Source organism: Prosopis cineraria, unplaced genomic scaffold (genome assembly GCF_029017545.1).
Source record: "Prosopis cineraria cultivar Desert tree isolate PC_DT_omini unplaced genomic scaffold, ASM2901754v1 PC5, whole genome shotgun sequence".
In the NCBI taxonomy this organism is placed as follows: Eukaryota; Viridiplantae; Streptophyta; class Magnoliopsida; order Fabales; family Fabaceae; genus Prosopis; species Prosopis cineraria.
In genome coordinates this window covers 40,703,627-40,724,992 of record NW_026555336.1, presented here as the reverse complement: position 1 = coordinate 40,724,992, position 21,366 = coordinate 40,703,627, and the positions used below count along the sequence as shown (strand labels likewise).

Sequence of the window (21,366 nt, the reverse complement as noted above, 5' to 3'; positions counted from 1 at the left end):
TGCCTTCTGCCGTAAAACCTTTGATAGAATTTGCGTCGAAGCTACTGATAGTTGGGTGCGTTGTATTGGGTGCTAGAGCGATATTTCTTATCTCGGATCTAAGATTTTTTTTTTTAAAAATAAATCGCCACTTTGTTTTTATGGTCATAGTGGATATGGGGTTCCGATTAATCTGAATAGAGTGTAACAGATGCCAAAGCCAAGCCATCTGAGACCTAAAGATTTCATAATAAATGTGTTTAGAATTTTGATGTTTCTGCGGGGCGCGCTATTGTTTTCACGGCACGCTTTCTTTGTGGAACGTGCTTTCGTTAATGAGATATCGGGCTTTTGCGGCATGGTTTTATCTGTTGTCTTGAACTTCATTAATCATTACTCAAGTCATGATCATCTGGATAAGAGTAAGATGCAATGGGGCCTTGGCGAAGTACATATTATTGCGTTAGCTTGTACAATTGAAATTTATATTTTTGCTTTATTATCACAAAGCTAGACTCGTGCTACATGATGTGGCAAATTTTTAATAAAATAATAACATTTAACTATAACACGTGACATCTTAATTTGATTAAGAAAGTAAAAAGATACAACAGTGTGGGGAGTTTTATTAAAATAATATAATACTATAAAATGGAACACTACCAATTTGGTAATCTCAGAATGGAGAAAAATATGACTAGATAGGTAGTTCTTGACTCAATGTGGAGCCTAATGCTGATATGGCAATGGTCACAAAGCATGAACATTTGAACTAGGCTGATTAAGTCAGCACCTCACTGACCCATCTTCTCATCTCTGTTTCCCTTGCATGGTGGCAAGGGTTTGCCACATAAACAAAGATTGTGAGCATAAGCAACTGGAGGAAAGATGTTGAATGGTCTACTCTGTGGTATTTCTCCACAAAGTCTGTTTGCCCTGAAGCTTGCATGCCTTAAACCAACAAGCTGTGACAGAGTGCTAGGGATTTTTCCTGTGAGTCCATTTACAGACAGGTCAAGCCATTGCAGCTTCAGCAACAATCCTAAACTTGGAGGAATGGTTCCCAATATGTGGTTCCTTGATATGTCAAATCTCTCCAGTTCAATCAAATTTGAGATTGAAACAGGGATTTGACCTGATATATTGTTGCCTCTTATATTTAAGACCTTCAATGTTGAGCCCGCAATGAATTCTGGAATTTTTCCTGAAATCGAATTTCCTGATACATCTAAAACCTCCAAAGAGCTGCTTGTCCTGCTGTTTATGACTGATGATAATGAACCCACTAGCAGATTTGCATGCAAATCAATGGAAGATACCCCTGTGGGCAATTTGATTTCAGAAAGGTCAACTTTTAACTGGTTGTTTGAGAGCTTGACCTTTTGCAGGCTGGACATGTTTGTGAAGAAACCTGAAATGCCACTAACCAAGTAGTTATCTGAGAGGTCTATGGTGCTCAAAGAGTCAGGTCTTACGAAGATAGGGAGATTTCCCTTCAATTTACACCCAGCTAAACTGACATCCTTCAGTGGCTTCGTTCTGATCCAATCGGGAACACTTCCCAAGCTGAGATTGTTGTAGGACAAGTCTATTGATAAAAGAGAAGGGATACCCTTGCTAGGGATAGCTGGTAAGGGATCAGAGAATGCGTTTCTAGATAAATTAAGGTACCAAAGGTTCTGTAATCTTGATATGGACAGTGGAAGATGACCAGTGAGCTGATTGCCACTTAACTTAAGACTGGTCAAGGACTTCAAGGTTCCAATCTGATCTGGGATGACCCCGGTGAGCCTGTTATGGCTCAAGGACAAGTCTAAAAGATTGGCCAGGTTAAACAAGGAAAGAGGAATTCTCCCTATAAACTGGTTATCAGAAAGATCAATGAAGGTCAAATTTCGTAACTGCCCCACAAAATCTGGGATAGCCCCGGATAATAAATTACAGCTAACATCAAGGTACTGCAGATTCTGAAGAGTTTTGAGAGACAAGGGGATAGGACCTGACAGAAAATTTCTTGCCAAATTGAGTTGGACCAGGCTTCTGAAATTCCCTAATGTCGGAGGAATCTGCCCTTTCAGATGGTTCCCACTGAGTGAAAAAGTCTGAAGCAAGGGTAAGCGACCTAAACTTGGAGGGATGGTCCCTCCAAGGGAATTATCCTCCAAAGCCAGTTGAGTGAGGCGAGTTAAATTTGAGAAGCTCTCAGGAATTGGGCCTGTGATGTGCTTCATCCCACTTATTATCAGTACCTCCAAGAAACGCAGATTGCCCAGTGAAGGAGAGAGAGTGCCCTTCATGTAAAGGCCACTGTCCCTATCACTATCAGGTCTCTGCAATTGCAATGTGGTGACTCGACCCGTGGATGGATTGCACTCAACTCCTTCCCAGCCACCATCGCAGCAATCCCTGCCCGTCCATGAAGAAAGGCTATTTGTCGTGTCCTGCGAGATGCCGGCTTTGAAGCCAAGAAGAGAAGCCCTGTCTTCTTCAGAGCAGATTGGAGATTCCGATGTTGTCTGGGCAACATTCTCTGATAGATGACAGAGGAACACTGAACATACCAGCAGAAGGTCGAAAACCCAATTCCATAATTGCATTTTGGAAGGTGGGTCTCGATCAGATCGAAGTTAAAAGCGGAAAAATATGGGCGGAATCTAGTTTTCCAGTGAAGTCGGGATCTGACAAGAGAAGCCCCGAGTGAGAAATTATGAGGGAAAAAAAAGAAAAATATAAAAAAAAAATCAATACAGTGAGATAACAGTAGGAAAAAGTACCAGTCCCGACATGTGTTTATTCTATACTTTCACGTAGACAGGAAGGTATGATGATGAGAAGCGAGTGAGAATGATGATTTTGTTGGAGAAGTGCATGCAGGAATAAGGAATTTATAGTGGCATGAGAGAAAAGCTTGCGGGAGAAAGGAAGGAGAATTTTGATAGAAGGCAGCTGAGAGCGAGTGTGTGAAGAAGTTCACATGGAAATTCGTGGCCGTTTGATGAATCACGAGGATCCCTGAGAGTACTCGAACGTTGGAGCGCACTAGATTCAAATTTCCCTCATCACTCTGCTCCTCCACAAGCTTCTTGCCCAGCCAAGCAGTACTTGTCTGCCTCCCACAAGTTGAACGCTTTTTACTCGTATGCTTCAATCAATCGCATCCATCTCTTATTGGAATATTATTTATAAATTAATATTAATTAACAAGTTCAATAGATTGATTTTTATGATCTTATGTGGACCGTGATAGGTGGATCACACAAGTGAACCCAATGGGCAGAGGCCCAACCCACAACCCAGTAGCCGCTAATTATTTCCTATCTTTTAACTAATTGAGTCAGAGATAATAGATAATATAATTATTTAATTATTTAATAAGGCGGTTACTGATCTGATCTATATAAAATGATTAGTCGGTAACCGCAAACACACGATTCATTTTCTTCTACTTCCATTATCTCTGAATTCTCTGAAGGCTCTGGGGACTTGTGGGTTGTGTACCTGCCTATACTCGAGGTAATCGAGATTTTTCTAGCACTTATGGATTCTTCAAGTACGCATATATTACTTTATTTTTTTATATGAATTGAGATATCTCTTGGGTGAACCACAAGTTCTTTTTTTTTTTTTTCACCCGACTCAACCTTCACTTTAACGTCATTTTCACCTCCCGCTTTTTACCAATTTGATTTTTCTTTTGTTGGGGATGCATAAAATGTGGTTATTTCATTTGTTCTGTTGGAGTTCTATTATTTGTACAATTATGTTTCCTTTTCACTAAAGCATTATCATTATTGTAATTGAATTTTTCTGAGAAAAGAAGTTTTGTGCAGAATCTGGCTGGCCGGCCGGCCGTGACAACTGGTGGTGAGGTTTAGAAAGAAAAGGGAGGAAATGTGTAGATTATTGTTGCATTGCTTTTGAGTGACATGCAGTAACTCTCTCTCTCTCTCAACATTTCTTTTATTCTAAAGCTACAATCTACTGTTGACTTTTCCTTCTTTGTGATTCAAGCATGCTCAGCCAGCTTGCTACCCTGCCCAAATATGTCTTCTTTCTTATTATTATATTTTTAAAACCACTTAATAAAAGGAAAAAATAAAATCTCTCCCCCTCTTGCATTGACTTTTATGTCATGCTCTTTAGAGCGCACAGAAAATCAAAGGTGAAGATAATATTTTGTGTAGTTGTTATATAAATGTATCATTGTTAACATTATTTCTATGTATATAAATATATATATTTTAATGATGTTAGTTTAGTTTCAAGAATATCAAGGTGACTCATTAGCGTCTTCATCATGTTAAGAGTTACAACAATCTTGTAGTTCATTTAAATTTAGCATGAGTAAAGTGAATTGATGAATCTCATATATATATATATATATATATAAACAAAGTTTGAGTGAGAATGAGAAGAAAGATAAGGGGAAATAATTGAGCATGGCTTTCGTGAGGGGTACAATTTTGTTGTGTTTTGATCTTTATGTATTAATTAACGTTTAATCCATCTTTTGGGATATTAACTAAGCCTCCTGTCGGGCGGGCATACCTTTTGAGGTTGGGCAAGCAACCTCAAGTCCTCAATGTCATTTTGAAATCTCAACTCTCTTATCACCTAGCTTTTCTTTCTTTCTTTCTTCCCCCCTCCCCCACAAAAAAAAATTTCACCTTATATCCGAATGTGATCTGTTAATGTAGTAATTGATCTCTTCACTTATTCAAACGTTTCTTCTTTATTAATGAAATTGTGGGGAGTGTAGTATCTTGAGGGATGAGTGGGAGTAGGTGGGACGTGTGTGGGGCAGGCATCAGAAACTGGGAATGCAAATAATGATCAGTGCTTAATCACAAATCCCTATTTGTCTTATTCCAGCCACAAATCACGAATCCTAATTAATGATCGGATTTCCTTCTTAATTAATTCATGAATTGGTGAAGGACACAGCAACCCTACCCAACCACCTTCTGTACTCAACATTTTGCACTTGCTCCTCTCATTTCTTGCTTTCTTTAATTTGATAATAAGTATAACACCCACAATTAATTACTTGTCACTCCCTGCCTAAGATTTGACCCCCCCCTTTAAATTTAATTTGATTGAAGTTCTTCTTACTTCAGCTCTATTTACGTACTTTTTATAAGCTACTTTCAGTATTTTTATTGAAATTAAAAAAATTTTTAAATTTTATTGATACTGTCTAAAAATTTAATAGGTTTTTAATTTTAAACATTTAAATACTTCCCCTGTTAAAAAATATAAGACATTTTTAATTAAATTTCACCTCTCAATAAAGTAGTTATCTACTTTCAAACTAACTTTATCTTTTTATATTTACCCTTATTAAATATCCTACAATTAACATAAAATTATTATCAACGGAGACATTTTTGAAAAAAAAGACAATGATTACATCTCAAAAGATTAAAAATACCTTACATTTTTTAGTATCTAACTTCTCAAAAAATGTTTTTCATTTTTGAACAGAGGGTATATACATAATTTAAAAATAAAGTTTTCTAGTATTTAATAACCTTCCAAACTTTTATTAAAGGCAAAAGGGTAAAAATGGACACAATAATCACTAAGGTGCTTTATAAATGAAATTAAAATAAATACTCTCTATCTCTCTCTCTTTCTCTCTCTCATATAAATATGACTAGAGGAATAGAATATGACTTTATTTTTCTGTGAATGATTATAATTTATAATTTTTCCCTTCAATAGTTATGAATATGTTTAAAATGGTATTCCATCCAATTTTTATTATAAAGCACCTGTATAATCACCTTATTGGAATTAAAGAGAAGTGATTAAATTATTAATTGTCTTAAAATTAAAAAAATTTATAATTCTACCCATATTTAAATTGAAAATTTTTAAATTTGCATAACTTTTTCTCTTTTAAGTAAAAACATATTGAAAAAATTTAATTAATATCATATCAAGTAGTTTATAATAAAAAATGATTCTTTTATAAGGTATCTTATAATGATGATTAGGGAGAGTATATCTAAGTTGTTGTTGTAACATCCTGATTTTTATATAATAAAGAAATTGTGGAATTTAGGTTTTGAGGAAAAAAATGATAATAATAGGAATTTATATTATTTGAGGTTATTTAGAAATAATATTATGATTAGGTATTTAATTATGAATTTAAAAATTTAAATTTAAAACCACATAAGCAATATTTAGTTAAGATATAATACATAAATAATTTTTTTTTATGTGTGTGTTAAAAAAAAAAAGAGAAGGTAGAAGGAACAAAAAAAAAGGGGAGGTGGAAGGTTGTTGTTTCTAAGTCCCACATTGGTTAGATGAGGGAAGAGAAGAGGTGCCTTCATGTATAAAAAGGAGGGGGTGTGTGCATTAGGAAGCATGAGAGGCTAAGATGCAATTTAGAGAAAATTGCAACTTTGGGCCCAAAGGTTTGAATAATTAAATTCAAACCTATAGTTTTTTTTTTTGGGACTCACAATCCCATTTTTATATTATTTTTCTCTCTTCCTCTCACGTTGCTCGGCGTTTTCTCGCAAGGGGGGATTATTTTCTTTTTTCTTCAGGTATGTTCTAACTTTCCTGTTTAGATTAGCATTTAAAAATTTATTTAATTACAAAATTAATTTTATAGTTATTTTCTAAATAATATTAGCTTTCTAGTGATATGATTATTTTGTAGGATAGAGTAAATATTTTGATTAGGATTTTTCTATAGGATAGTTAATCTGATGATATGATGGATTAAAAATATAGGTTAAAATTCTTAGGGATATAGTAAATATTATAGAATATTTTTTTTAAGGTTGAAACTCATGTTTAAGAATTTTTGAGTTAAAATCTAGATCTATATGGTTGAATTTATGTGGAATCTGAGATGTAGGGATAAATCTATGATTATTAAATATTTATTTAAGTATGAATAGGTATTTTTGAGGTTATAGAAAGGTGATTTGAGGCTTCAGGATAATTCTAAAATTTTTAATTTATTTTTGGATGAATTTTTAGAATGTAGAAGGATGAAATTGTGATACTAGAAGTGAATTGAGGATAAAAAAAAATAGTTCATTAGGGTACGAGAATTTTAGAAAAGAATTTGGGAAGTTAAATAAGGCATAAATCTTAAATTAGTGTTAATATAGACTATAGATTTAAGACTTTCTAACTCTTTAAATTAGAGTTATTTATTTTAATGTAAAATTAATATATAGTATTGTGAAATAATTATGTAGATTATATTGACAAAGATAGTGGTGAAAAAGGAGTTGTGAAGGGGAACTTGTTATTCAAGACACAAGGTAACCATTATTAATGTGTTGTGATGAGTGTGTTTGTGAATGGTTATGTGTTGTTTTGTTGTTTGAAAAAATTATGAATTATTGAAAATAAATACTGTATATACTTGTTTGAAATTATTGCCAAGTGGGTTAAAAATTTATTTTTGTTTATCATGATGAGATATTATTGTTCGGATATATTCCTGTTTGGATATTTGAATGATGCATGACTTGTCAGGGTATTTTAATGTATGGTGTTAATGGGAATTTCTGTTCGGTTAATTATTACCACGTGGTAAGCCCTCATTGGACCCAATGAGTGGCGTGTCGCTTGGTCCAACTCACCTTTGGCCGGGTGATTTGGCGTCCGAGCATGGTGAAAGGAGGATATAAGGTGCAGTCATGCAATTAAATACTTGTTCGGTTTGTTTGAAAATATTGTTCGGTTAAATGTTTTGTGTGCCCACTTAGCAATCGCATGATTAGTTACATCCGCATGCATCATTACATATTAATTTTTGGTTACTGAGACTTTTAAGTCTCATTCCCCGTGGTTAATATTTTTACAGGAGCGAGTTCGACCGAGAAAGCACCAGAGGCGTAACTTTGGTGTATGAGACACCATCTTTTACGTTGCCTCTCATTTTGTATTATGCAATGTAAACTCTAATCCTTTTTATTAAATGCAATTATATGTCCAAGAGGATTATGTCTGTCCCTTTTGATTCATGACCTAATTTAAATAACATGCTATGAGTATCATGTCTGTCCCTCATGGTTCTAATTGCTTTTTGAGATATTTTAAGACCTGTGGTATATTGTCTTGGATGTATCATGGTAGAAATTTTTCTACCATGATAAGGGTATGATAAGGGTTCAATGAAAAAAAAAATGATTTCTTGAATTAATAATTTGCGAAAAATCGGTTTGTAAATTTGAGGGTGTTACAGTTGTCGTTATCCTAGCACGATGATATTGCATGATTCATGTAAATGACCTGCCTGATGAGACAATACTTGTTATTAGTTAAGTAGGATACTAAATAAAAGCACTTTTTTTTAATAAAGATTTAAATTTTAATTGATTATATTATGAAAAACTAACTTCTCTCACTACAACTAATTCCTTTTTGGTACTAATGTTTGATTTCAAATTCCTGAAGAATTTGTGCAAACTGTCACTATACCCTAAACATTCCGACATTAGAAACTTATCAGAGTCCTTTTCTTTTATTTCTCTCTTTCTTTGCTTCTTCTTTTTTTTTAAATTTTTAATGAGATCCAAATTTTAATTAAAATTTTTAAAATTTTAAAATTTCACTACATATATAAAAGATTGAAATAAATTAATGAGTTGATTGAAATAATTTTATTGTCAACTTATTAACGGCATATTATTATTATGAATTTAAAATTCTCACTGAAATTTTTTTCCTTTCCTTTTTCTCCGGCAATGGAAATCTCAGTTTATTCTCTGGCAGTCTGGCTCCGCCTAAATAAATATGAGACTGATCTGCCTCCGAGATTTGTAACAACGGCCATGACATTATTTAAAAGTCAGATTTTCGGTGAGGATCCAGAAAAGTGTCACAAAAAGTCAACTTTTAATAATTTCATTTTCAAATTGTCATCAAAAGTTATATTAATTAAAGGCTTGTTTATTTAAAATTTAAAAATAAATTATTTTTAAGTAATTTAAAAATTTTATAAAAAATTATTTTGTAAAGATTTTATAAAAAGTAAAAATTATTTTATGTTTAATTATAGTAATAAAAGTGATTATTAATTAATTATTTTTTAAATTTTATGACTTCTTATTTTATTTTTGTTTTGTGAAAATAATTTATTATTATATTATTTTTAAAATTTTATGATTTCTTTGCATGTCTTGCTTTTTTCAAACACTTTCTCATTTATTACATTAAATTATTTTCAGAAGCTATTTAAAATAAAATAACTTTTCAAAATAATTAAAAATTTAATTTTTTTTGGATTCTGATTATTTTTAAAACTTTAAATAAGCATCATAAAAACTTATCAAATATATATATTTTTAAAAAATAGGTGATTTTTTTATGAAATAAACTAAAATAAACAGGCTCTAATTCTTCTTTACGGGCTCTGCCTCAAAAGTTTTTTCAGTAATCTCCTCTTAGATGTCGCAACAACACCACAAATTCTTTACTTTTTATGGAAAAAATTAGTTATTCCAAATGTTTCCAATGACTACTTTTTATGGGCTTCGTCTCTATTTGTTTAAAACTTCAAATCTTTAGTTGAATTCTCATGAAAAAAAAAAAATCTAGAGATGAATTGAATGTGCTTTAAAACTTGGAAAACAATTTAAAAAATGACGGGTGATTTTTGCAGGGAATGAATCCCAAATCATGAACATAATAAAAAGTCGCATCATTTCTCCTTATAATAAATAAACGCTTGATAGTAAAAGTTAAAAACAAACACCCATATGTAACAAATAATGCATATATCAAATGCCAAACTCTAAACATTTGAGATGGCAGTTATATCAGTTGCTAAAAATATCTTGAAACCTGGCGGGCACAATGCAAGTTCCGAAAATAAAAAAGGAGTGCTACGTACGGTGCAATTATCTTATGGAGTAAATTTACAAGTCCCACAGCTGAAATCTATTAATGTATGATGAATCATGAAAAAAATCATGTATCTAGAGATTTGATATCTATGACAATGACAATGACTGGGATATGCGGTAATAAATAAATGAAGCAGCAGATAAGAAATGGAAAACAGAGAGATGTGAGGAGGGATGAGATAACGGCTAAGAAGTTTGAAAGTGAATTGAAAGAGAGGGTTCAGTTTATGATATGAGAAGAAAAAGAAGAGATTCAAAATGGAAGGAATTGAAGGAGCAGGTTAGGTTGCGTTGATTGCGCGAGAAAGGACGCAGAGTCCATGTGGGATGATTCATGATTGTGTGACTGTGTTGAACTGAGATTTGGATTTTGTGGATTATTTTTTTATTTATTTATTTTCCCTGGGACATGGTCCCCCTAATTTCATAAAAGCTCGCATTACACTCCAAACCGGTTCAGTCCCCTTCATTAAAATGGTCCTACTGGCTTCACCAATCACCATGTGATCCCTTTTCTAGTTTCACTAATTCCACCAAATTTGTGTCTTCAACATTCCTCGACTGTCAACCATTGTTTCCTCACTATTAAAACAGCAACCCACATCTGTGTCAAATATAGCAATCTATACCAAGTTGCATCGTTTATAATAATTCGTAATTAAATAATATAACTCCTTGCTTATTCTTATTTGCACAAGTAGAAGAATAAAAAAATGTAACAAACTCTACTCCCTGAATGCATAATTGCGGCATGACCACAAAAAAGTCTAATTTAGTCTGACTGCTGAGAAAGAAAATGAATTTGTCAGAGGATGAAGTCAGATAGATATTCAGAGAGTCATCTGAAGGGGTGTTTTTTTAGCATGAAGGCAGATTGTCAATATTATTGTTGACTCAGAAGAATCACTGATTTCAATTAGCAATAATGAAAATATAATCTCAGACAAATATTGTATCGGTTATATCTTATGATTTAGGCATAAAGACTTCCCTGATCTAACCTGTCGTTTTGACAATAATTTTGCCTGGATGAATTGGAATATTGCTCCAGGTCACCGGGAAGCGGGGAGCTTAACATACAGACACGACGTCAACCAAGCAAGAAAACCTAGGAACTAGATATATTGGGGACCTTGTACTTTCTACAATCCTATCCTCATTCAGCTCTGCATTATCATTGCTGTTTACCTGAAGCAAAGTTATCAGCTGTGCTATGGCCATATATATCACGTTGCTTCAACAGTCATTTAGGCACATTTCAAATATGGGCAGCCTGCCACTGCCAGAGCCATAACAACTCTCATCAAGAATTTGCTAATCCAATCATGACATCTCTTTAGCAGCTAGAGACATTAATTAAACAGGTTGCCATCAGTACCACAAATCAAATATTTTCAAATTATCAACAATGCATTTGCTTTTAATTTATTACCATCCCATAATGTCAATAATCGGGATCATGATGTAACCTTAATGGACAGAAGAGACTTAATTCCCAACAGAGTGCGGTCTTGGAGATTTCCTGCTGTCTGTGCCAATGCCAAAAACATGGACATGTGCTGAGGACAATAAGGTCCTCAAATAACCATGTCCAGGTCCATCCATCACCAACAGTCTAAAGAGTCCATCAAACCCCTTTCTAGAATTTCCACTAACCCCTGAGCTGCAAGTCGCCCCATTCTTGTTGGGTCGGGTCAGCCCGGTGTGAGTATTGTTCTTCTTCTTTTCACCCCTTTTTCTGGGCCAAGCTGGAACCAATGTCCATGAACAAAGTGATAAATTGGTTTTCTTCCCAAAGGTGACCCGTTAAAGAAGACAGGAAAAGGGATTCATTGGTTGTTTAAGGGCACAAACGATGATAACTAATACACAATGTATATTCAATAGAGAAATGTATATATTTTTATACTTTTATTTACTTAATGTATAAATATGATTCATTATTTATTACTCACTTTTTTTGAATGAATAACCATGCGATCTTTTATTTTCTGGAAATAAATTTATTTCATGCGTGTTATTGCTGATTAATTATGATAATTTTTAATATATGCATTCGAATTTTAATTTTTTTTCAACTGGAGGCCTGCAATATTTTCTACCACATTAGAGATTAATCTCTAAAGAAGACAAGAAAATCTCCTTTAAAATATTGGAATTTTAAATTTTATTTTATTTTTTTAACTAGGGGCCTGCAATATTTTCTTCGACATGAGAGATTACTCTCCTTTAAAATATTAACAGCAAAGGATAGACCCATCCAATTAGATTTAGAATATTACGTTTTAAGTGGAGCTAGTAATATAAAAATTTGTAAAAAAGGATGTTTAATTTAGACATAAAAAAACTTTTCAAATGTTTAAGAGAAAAAAAAAGTGAGTGAAAATGGGAAAAAATATTAGTTTGCTAATCCCTCTATTTTAATTTTCAAAATAGTACACTTTAAATATATTTACATGATCCAATTTAGAGAAGCTGTTGTCCATCCATTAACATTCTCAACGTTTCGATCAAGTCTCATCTGCTAGCTAGTTCAAGAAAAGAGTTCATTGTTCTTTACCTTATTCACTTTCTATTTCCAAAACGATGATAACTTTTTTCCTATTATACTTCATTCTATTTCATTTCATTTTATCTTGAACTCTCAAACACATGAGTCTGTCTTTAAAATTTGTCAATTTTTAAACAATACACAATCTATTAGGTACACTGATCTTTGTTACTTAACAAAAGTAAGTGATTTGAGAGAGTTATTAAATTAAATAAGGAACACAAGAGCAATAGAAAAAAAAATATTAACCAACTAATCAAACAAATATCAGGGATTAGGATTTAGCTATTGGGATGACTTATTCTAATTTAGTTACTTATTTTTCTTCATTTACAGTGACAACTGTTTCTAAAATATTTTAATTACCTTCTAATATATTAGAATGTATTTATTAGAGTTAAATTTAGCTTTCATTAAACTTTATTCTCTAACTAAATTGTGAAACTACAATCTAAGTCAATACAAATTCCTCAATTATTCCTAATTTAATTATCTATATTTATCTTTTTAGATTTAGGTAAGTTTTTGACCTCCTAGTTTATTAAACTACCTACAGACAATTTATATAATGTCTATCTATATAAAAAGACAATTAAATTAAGATAGATAAATATAAACGCAAGCATATAAATTTCATAGACAAAATTTAATGTTTAATAGAGAAACTAAATAAAACTAAATAAGAGAGCAAAACTATCCCGGCTAAGCTACTCTCCATCTTGACTGGGAATTTAGGAACGACTCAGAGAGAAGTTGCAAAATTCTTGACAAAAGACATAGACAAACTAAAAAGAATAAAGAAAGAGAAAAAAACTCCCAACTTGTAAAAACTCATCCAAACTTCATACTTTACCTCTTAATTCTAAAAAATGTGATTGGATGATCCCAAATTTCCAATAAGGCTCCTCAATGTTTTTTATATAATTTTCGCACCCTAAAACCTAAATGCCCATTAGCCCAATTCTCTTGGGTCCTTTTATTTTGATTCTTTTAATTTAGGATTAATTATGTAGTTTATATGTGTTTTTGATTTTTGTTAGCCTACAATCGTGACCTTTGTGTTATTGTTTGCTTGCGGTTAATGCACATAACAACCCCTTCATCTATTCGTAGTCAAATCCCTTGTAATTTTTTCCATCTGCAATCAAAGCATGAACAAGCTTTTTTAGCTTTTCCTCATTTTCTACTAGATATAATGAGGCATGATTCTTTGTCCTTTAGTCATGATATTGAAACCTGAACCGGACCAGCCAGATCAACCCAAAAACTGGTGATGTGATCCCTTGTTCGATCTGGATTTACTCCTAAACCGTTGAGGGAATGAATCGATGTAACCTAGGTTCAACTAGGTATAACCCAAATAACCCGATGAGTTGACTAGGTTAACCAGGTTATTATTTTTTCAGACAGAACCCCTAAAATGATGTCGTTTTGGGGATTTTTTTTTCTTTTTTGATTTTCCAGAGCGCTGAATTTGAAAATAAGATAACAAAAAAAAAGTGAAACTAAAGTCAAAAAATGAAAAATTAGAGGCAGAGCACGCTAAGTCTAATCTAGATTTTCAGATAGCCTTCGGTTCGGCCTTTCATTTGTGTCTCTCCTCTCTCGCCCTAACCTAATTGGCGTGTCTTCTCCAGCTCTATCTCCGTTTCTATTGTCTCTGTCTCTTCTCCAACTTAGTCTCCGACTCTCCATCTCTTCTCTAGCTCTATTTCCGTCTCTGCTGTCTTCGTCTCTTCTCCAGCTCAGTCTCTGACTCTCCGTCTCTTCTCCAGCTCTATCTCCGTCTTTGCTGTCTCTATCTCTTCTCTAGCTCTGTCTCTGTCTCTTCTCTATACTTTTGAGATTAAAGGGTTGTAATTGTAAGAATAGATATTTAAAGTGTTGCATTTTATTATTGTTAGACTTTTGAGTAGTTGGATTTAGGTAAATGTTTTTATAATTAATGTCTTTTTATTTAAATTGTATTATTTTAATTATGATCAGTTTACCACCAGTTCAACCCTAGTTGAACCATCAACCCGTGACCCAATGCCATGACCAGGTTAATGACTAATCCAATTTTACGTACCTTGCCCCTAATGCATTTTATGTATTTTTTTTGGCTCCCTTTCTCTATAAAACACGTACAATACTCAATTAGGCACTACTCACTTTGATCTTATTTATAAGTTATTTTTATTAACTTCATCAATACCAATATAATTAAAGTACAAAGAATAAAAGTTAGTAAAATTACAAACATAACCCTCAAAAAGTAAATAACCTATATAATATTATTTTTCTGTTTCGCTCTCTCTCTCTCTCTTATTTTTTTAAGGATAGTTTAGATGTTTTATTTGAAACAAAACATTATTATCAATTTAACGACTTATAAAGTGAACCACTTCACCCTTTTAAAATGTGACTAATAAAGTAAACATGAGGGAGTACATTCTATTTTTAAACTACTTTTTTGCCATAATTACTTCAAATTGAGAGTTAAAACAAAACAAAAGCAACATATAAAATAGACCTATCTAAATCTCCCATACATAAACCATTGGTTGTCCTCAAACAACAAAACCACAATTATCTAGACTTATCCTAAAAACCAGGCAATAGAAAAAGAACAAAGAATGATCGAAAGAACAATCAACCACTAAATTTTCTACTAAACTTAATAAGAAAGAGGCTTTAGCTAGTCCCACAATAGGCCATCGCTAATGGTAATTTAGCCTCAAGGTTAACTATGTATTATTTGCAAAAACAAAAATTTATATCTATTAACCCATGCCTATTTTCTCAGTTCATACAATAGGGTCACCATGTGTTGAGGCTTTTCTTTAACTTTATTTCTTTTTTCTTCCCTCTTTTCACTCACATACAAATTTGTTTAAGCTTTATGCCTTCCTTAGGCTGTTGTACGTCCTTTTTTTTTAATGTGAACCTCCATATCTATCTATACAAAGGCTTGGTTACTCATATTAGATAACCAAGGCACTAAGGTGCTACTAACATACTCATGGCTTCAACTACATTGTTTGATGTGAAGATCAACATTGGTGATGAAGATCACTGATTGCTAAGCACAATTGAGTCATCAAAGTAGATTTTTGAGCTATTCCTTTCTTTTATTTACGTTTTTTTATTTGTTTCCATTTCATGGGATCATAGTCCCAAAACTTATAGTAAAATAGATAGTATAAATAAAAAAAATAAAATAGATAATACTTTATCTCCCTTTTAGTCTATATTAACTTAGAAGGTCCTATGTATTCTATTGAATGCATTCAAAGATCTAATCAGTTAAATTGAAACAAGAGTTCTAAAAAAAATTAAAAATAAGCCTAAAACCTAGGATAACATCTGTAAGTTACAATCCAATTACTAAGAAGGTCATAAACATGCAAGTGCCATAAGTCAAGCTTGAAAGTTGAAATCCCCCATCTTAAATTTTTGAATATGATGCAATTGTAGGGAGCATAAAGAAGGATATAATTGTGGTGGATGTGTTTGGAGGTTTTGTTATTATCTTGGCCACGTGGCAAGCCATCACTGAGGATTCAGTAGTTGGCATTTCTTGTTAGGGCCCCTTTCCCCTTATTTGGGATTATGGGATAGTAGGCACCTCTTTTTTAAGCAAGGGAGTTTAGTCTTATAGGCAATATACTTTTGGTTAGGTGTATCCTCAAATTAGACTCCAACTAGCAAGATGAGATGGACGTGAGGCAAAAGGGAAGGTTAGGGATGGAATCACTTATTTGTATGACTTTTTGAAATACTCTTGAATTATAAAAACAGTATTCTCAAAATGTTTGTGAACTCTTTTATGAATTGGTGTTGCGAAAGATCCTATGTATGTAAAATATATGACTGTGAAAGGGATTTCAAAATGGTTTGTAAGTATATTTAGAATATTCATTTGTTATTGAGACATAGATCTCATTTGTTACCTCTCATGTTTTTTAAGTGAAGGTTTCAATATGTTACAAGGGAAGGTGCCGGAGAGTTGAGCCTTTAGACTCTAATCATTCTTCAATTTGGCACATGTCATTTGTTTTATTATTTTGCTATGACTTAGGTTGAATTTGAAATTATGTGTTTTTATTATACTAGTAATTTAGAGTCAAACATATAATTTTATGAAGAATGACATACAAGTCTCACAAAAAAAAAATTTTATAAGATCCATTGACAACTGAACTAAAGCCATTGATAACATATCAATGTTGTCAATGGTCTTAGTTCAGTTATCAATGAATTTTGTATAATTAATTTTTTTGTGTGAGATTTTAATGTAATTTTCTTGTGATTTTATCTTGTATATTTGTGAAATTGGTCTGGAACTTTTATATAAAAAAAAATTACAAGGATTTGTTTATTGGGTTGAATGTGGAAACAACTTAGTTTTAGTGGTCGTTGGTTGAAACCCAATGTGTATAAAAAAATTTCGATACCATATTTAATTAAATGATAGATCGTTGATAAATTTATGTTTAAAAAAATGTGAGTGCTGCAATACTTCTCTTCCAGGGATTCTCATTCGCGAGCTCACCATTTTAGGTTACAATCGTGGACGGTTATAAATAGAAGATCCAAAATTCTCTCTCAAATACACTTATACACCCAAATCTTGCTCTACCTTACACCTATTCTCTTTTTATTGTTTATTACTTCTAATTACCCCTAGTTAATAAAATTTAAATAGATAATAAAAATTCCAGATGTTACAATAAATCCAAGGAGGCAATTTTATTTTCAAAATAAAAATAAAAAACAAGAAATACTAAAAGCAAAAATTTCTAAAAAGCCATTAGATTGCCTCCTAATAAGCGCTAAATGTAACATCTTTTGTTAGACAAAGAAATGGGGTCAAGGTACTCTGTCCAAGGTGGAGAGAGACTAATGTTTTCATGTGGTATGTGGATGTGAGCTGCATAAAAAATTTTCAAAAATAGAAAGTTTAGTAGGCTTAGTAAATTTAAAAAAAAAATAAATTCTTTGTCCCTTCCTAATTGAAAAACTAACTTGCCCTTAGGAACATTAATTAAAGCATCCCCAGTAGTAAAAAATGATCTGCCTAAGATGAAGGGCACATCCTCCTCATCTTTCAAGTCTAACACTAGGAAGTCAGCGGGTAAATAAAGCTTACCAACTTTTACCAGAAGATCCTCCACAATACCACATGGGTATCTCAACGATCTATTTACCATCTGCAAGTGGTGTTGGTTGTTTTCATGTTGTTGATCCTAAGCTTCCTGCATACAAATAAAGGCATAAGATTAATGTAAGCTCCTAAATCACATAAGCATTTATCAATATTTAAATTACCAATAACACAAGGGATAGAGAAAATCCCTGAATCTTGAAGCTTAGGTGGTAGCTTTCGTTGCACGATGGCATTGTACTCTTTCGTAAGAGCTATGGTGGCAAATTTCTCCAGCCACTTTTTATTCAAGACAAGCGCTTTCACGTACTTATCATTCGTCTGCATCTTAGCCAGTGCCTCTACAAAAGGGATATTTACTTGAAGCACTAACCAGCTTTTTTTGCTTTTCCTCATCTGCGACTAGACATAACCAAAGGCGTGATTCTTCATCCTTTGGTGCGTTTTAGGTACTTTTTGGCTCCCTTTCTCTACAAAACACATACAATACTCAATGAGGCAATATATTCTGTTTTCCAGTTATTTTTATGCCATAATTACTTCAAATTTAGAGCTAAAACAAAATAAAAGCAGCATATAAAATGTACCTATCACACACTAGGCACTAGCTTCCATAGGTTGTGCATTAGAAGATTACACACACACACACATGTTGGGTGAATAAAATTCCATATGATTGTCCCATGCATCTAATTCCAAACCCTGACTACGATCAAAAAGCCGGTCCCAACTCCCAAAACACCAAACCCATGATTCCTTTGTTCTTGTTAATTCTTCACCAATCTATTTCACCTGGACCCACTCATCAAAATGCCATATGGTGGAACCCTCTTCCTTTGGTTGCAAAATGATGCCCATCCATGCATGATGATTCCTCACTTGCGGCAATATATTACTGACATGACCCCACGACTACTTCAGAAAATGTGCCTCACAAAATTCAAAAGCAAAAGTCCCTAAAGAGAAACGGTTGGTAACCACCACCAAGAGAAACAACAAAAGGAAAAGCTGAAATTTGAAACGTCTCTTTGGAGGTATATTGTCTTTGCCTTGCACTCACACTCTTTCCTTTATTACCTGTAACAACAGCAGCAGCAGCATTATACCATCCATATATTTTCTAATTATTTAGCCCCCACATGTAAACCAGAGAAATTTATTGATTTCTACCATTTGGGGGAAAAAAAAAAGTTGAACACAGTTTCAGAATCCCAAGAAACATGATCCACTTTTCTTTAATTTTTCCTCCTTGCCCCTTGACTGAGTTCTACTATTGTTGCTTCTGAAATACTCTATTTTTCTCTTTTCCTTTCTGCTTTAATTCACAACTTGTCCATAAATAGACCTGCGCCCATTTCTCATCACTGGTAAGCACACTAAGCCATGCACCAAAAGAAAAAAAAAAAAAACAAACGAACAAATCCAATATGAGTGAGCTCTTCCATGAATGTTCCTTAGGTTGGGATTATCAAAATCTTGGAGTTCTCAACACTGAAATGCCTTTAGGTACAACTTTTGTTCCCCCCTTTATATCCTTCTGTTCTGGTCTCTATACACTATCATGCTTCTCGGGTAACGCGATATTAATGCTTATATTATCATTACCGTGATGACTGATATTCAATTTGCAGTCATGGCTGAGAACAATGTTGCGCCATGTTTCTCACCTCTAGAGTCTGATTTCTCATCGGGGTATTTGGAAGACGCTTTGATTGAATTTACTTCCAAACGTCGACGGTTGCTGCCTCATACGGATGAACAAAGCGTGAATGTCGACATTGATCTTCAAAAGGTAGATCTCCTCCTCTCTGAACATTCTTTCTAGTTCGAATCACTTCATTTCTCAATTGTTCTTTAAATGGTAATAAACCAGTCTATTCTCCCCAGAACTTTTGGAACTTCGAGCCCATATGGCACCAACCAGCAGAGAAGTTCTATTGTATTACCATGAACCAGATAGAAAGCAACGTCAGGGAATTTTCAGGTATCCATGCCTGATTTCTTCAAGCATTCGTGAACTGTTGGTTTCAAATTAAAACACAGCTATGCTGCATTCAAAATATTCTAAAGTGCTTTTACTGTTGTAGTTAATCATATTGAGGACCGAAAGCATAATTATAAGCGAAAAGAAAAGAATGAATGACGAATATTGAATCATATTTGCCATTGCTGTGATATGATTTCTCCTTTTGTTCGTTTTGCTGCTGCTGCTGGTATGCCACTTTGAGATGCTCAATTATTATTCCTGCTTATTTCTAGATGAGCCCATAAGCACGTCCATGAGCAGAATCACAGAGGAATCGAACATTCAGGCAATGTCAAAAGGACAAGAAAAGACAGCATTATCAGCCAATGAATCTCCTGATTCATCCTCATCTTCCTACAAAATCCCAGTTACATCCACAACCACAGAGGAGGAGAACTTATTCTGCACAGACCCCACAACAACCTCAGCAGGTACACACACACACACACACACTCTCTCTCTCTCTCTCTCTCACTCCAATTATTGAGGTATTAACTGTTAAGGCGAACATTGTTTCTTACGAAGGAAAAAACTTAGATACAGAGAGGGTCTGGCGAAAAATTAATGAACTTTAGCCTAATCTGACCATGCATTACTGTGCATGAATTTGTGTGTAATTTATATAAAGGAAGTAGCAGTGAGAAGAGGAGGAAGAGGGTGATAACAAGAGTAGTGTATCCATTTGCAATGGTGAAACCAGGAGGGATCAGAGAAGGAGAAGTGACATTGAATGACATAAATGAGAGGATCCTGATGCCTCCGACTAGGCCAGTGAGGCACCCTGTCGGCGACTTTGCGAGCCGGCCATGCTTATCAGCCACCGGTGCAGGCCTCTCAGGCAAAGCAGTGGTGGCCCTTACTAGGATTCACACTCAAGGAAGAAGAGGCACCATCACTATTATCAGAACCAAGGGTTGATCACAACAATTCCTTGCGCTGGAAATGAAGCAGCTTTTTGGCTCTTACACACACACAACGACGCATGAGTTTTTATTTTTTTTTAGATCTTCCAATTGTATAGATATATAGTAAGCCATATATAATGATATGTGTGCCTTGAGTAAGTTTTGAAGGCGTTTCTGTGAGATTGAATTGAGGTCCAACAGGAAAAGTTATCGGAGTTGAATTGATGATGAGAAGAAAGAAAAAGATAAAAGGAGCATGAAGGAAAAGAAGAAGGAGGAGGAAATAGCTCAAAAGACGGGTCTCTAGAGGATTGAGGTTGTCTTTAATTTGTTTAGACTTTGGGTCTTTATGGCAAAGACAAATTAGAAGAGATGGCACTCTTTATTCTGCAAAAATGACTCTCTTTTTTGGTCCTTCGTTGAGAACTTAGATGAGGGATCTAGAGATATGTTGGTCGGTTGAGGAAAAACCTTATGTCATGTTTGAATTTGCAACGAAGTGCTTGCATTCTATTCAGATACAGATCAGATTGCTTACAATTTTTTTGGGGGTAAAATTAAAGCAAAGGAAAAAGAGAGAGAGAGAGAGAGAGAGAGAGAGAGAGAGAGAGTAAACATCTGTCCTCTCCTGTCTTTGGCATTTCAAATAATTGATGGAGGGTAGAAATTAAATATCATGATATAATAATAAAGAACGATACAGGGAGACAGTAAAATACAATACATGCATGGTTAGAAATTAAATTAAATTAATTTTTTCACAAAAAAAAAGAGAATTCAACTCATTTCTCAAACTTCTTAAAGATAAAAGCATTAATGAGGTAGGAGAAATAAAAAATTTAAATACATTCTTGATAAAATTTCAATCC

General features: G+C 33.6%; 2 protein-coding genes and 1 long non-coding RNA gene across 3 annotated transcripts; 2 read left to right on the top strand and 1 right to left on the bottom strand.

Annotated features, from left to right (window-relative positions):
• Positions 1-402: 402 nt before the first annotated feature.
• On the bottom strand, positions 403-3,095 carry LOC129311404 (DNA damage-repair/toleration protein DRT100-like). Its single transcript, XM_054953704.1, has 2 exons — positions 2,754-3,095; positions 403-2,657 (listed from the first exon to the last, which is right to left on the bottom strand). The coding sequence occupies exon 2, from the start codon at positions 2,574-2,576 to the stop codon at positions 774-776; it is 1,803 nt and encodes a 600-aa protein (XP_054809679.1). The 5' UTR covers positions 2,577-2,657; positions 2,754-3,095; the 3' UTR covers positions 403-773.
• Positions 3,096-6,378: 3,283 nt separating this feature from the next.
• LOC129310491 (uncharacterized) lies at positions 6,379-7,962 on the top strand. Its single transcript, XR_008593123.1, has 3 exons — positions 6,379-6,542; positions 7,209-7,274; positions 7,823-7,962. It is a non-coding gene; the product is annotated as an uncharacterized LOC129310491 (long non-coding RNA).
• A 10,974-nt stretch (positions 7,963-18,936) lies between these two features.
• LOC129312126 (uncharacterized) lies at positions 18,937-21,020 on the top strand. Its single transcript, XM_054954721.1, has 5 exons — positions 18,937-19,072; positions 19,198-19,358; positions 19,454-19,550; positions 19,826-20,023; positions 20,221-21,020. Exons 1-5 carry the CDS (start codon positions 18,994-18,996, stop codon positions 20,508-20,510), a joined length of 825 nt encoding a protein of 274 aa, XP_054810696.1. The 5' UTR covers positions 18,937-18,993; the 3' UTR covers positions 20,511-21,020.
• The last annotated feature ends 346 nt before the right edge of the window (positions 21,021-21,366 follow it).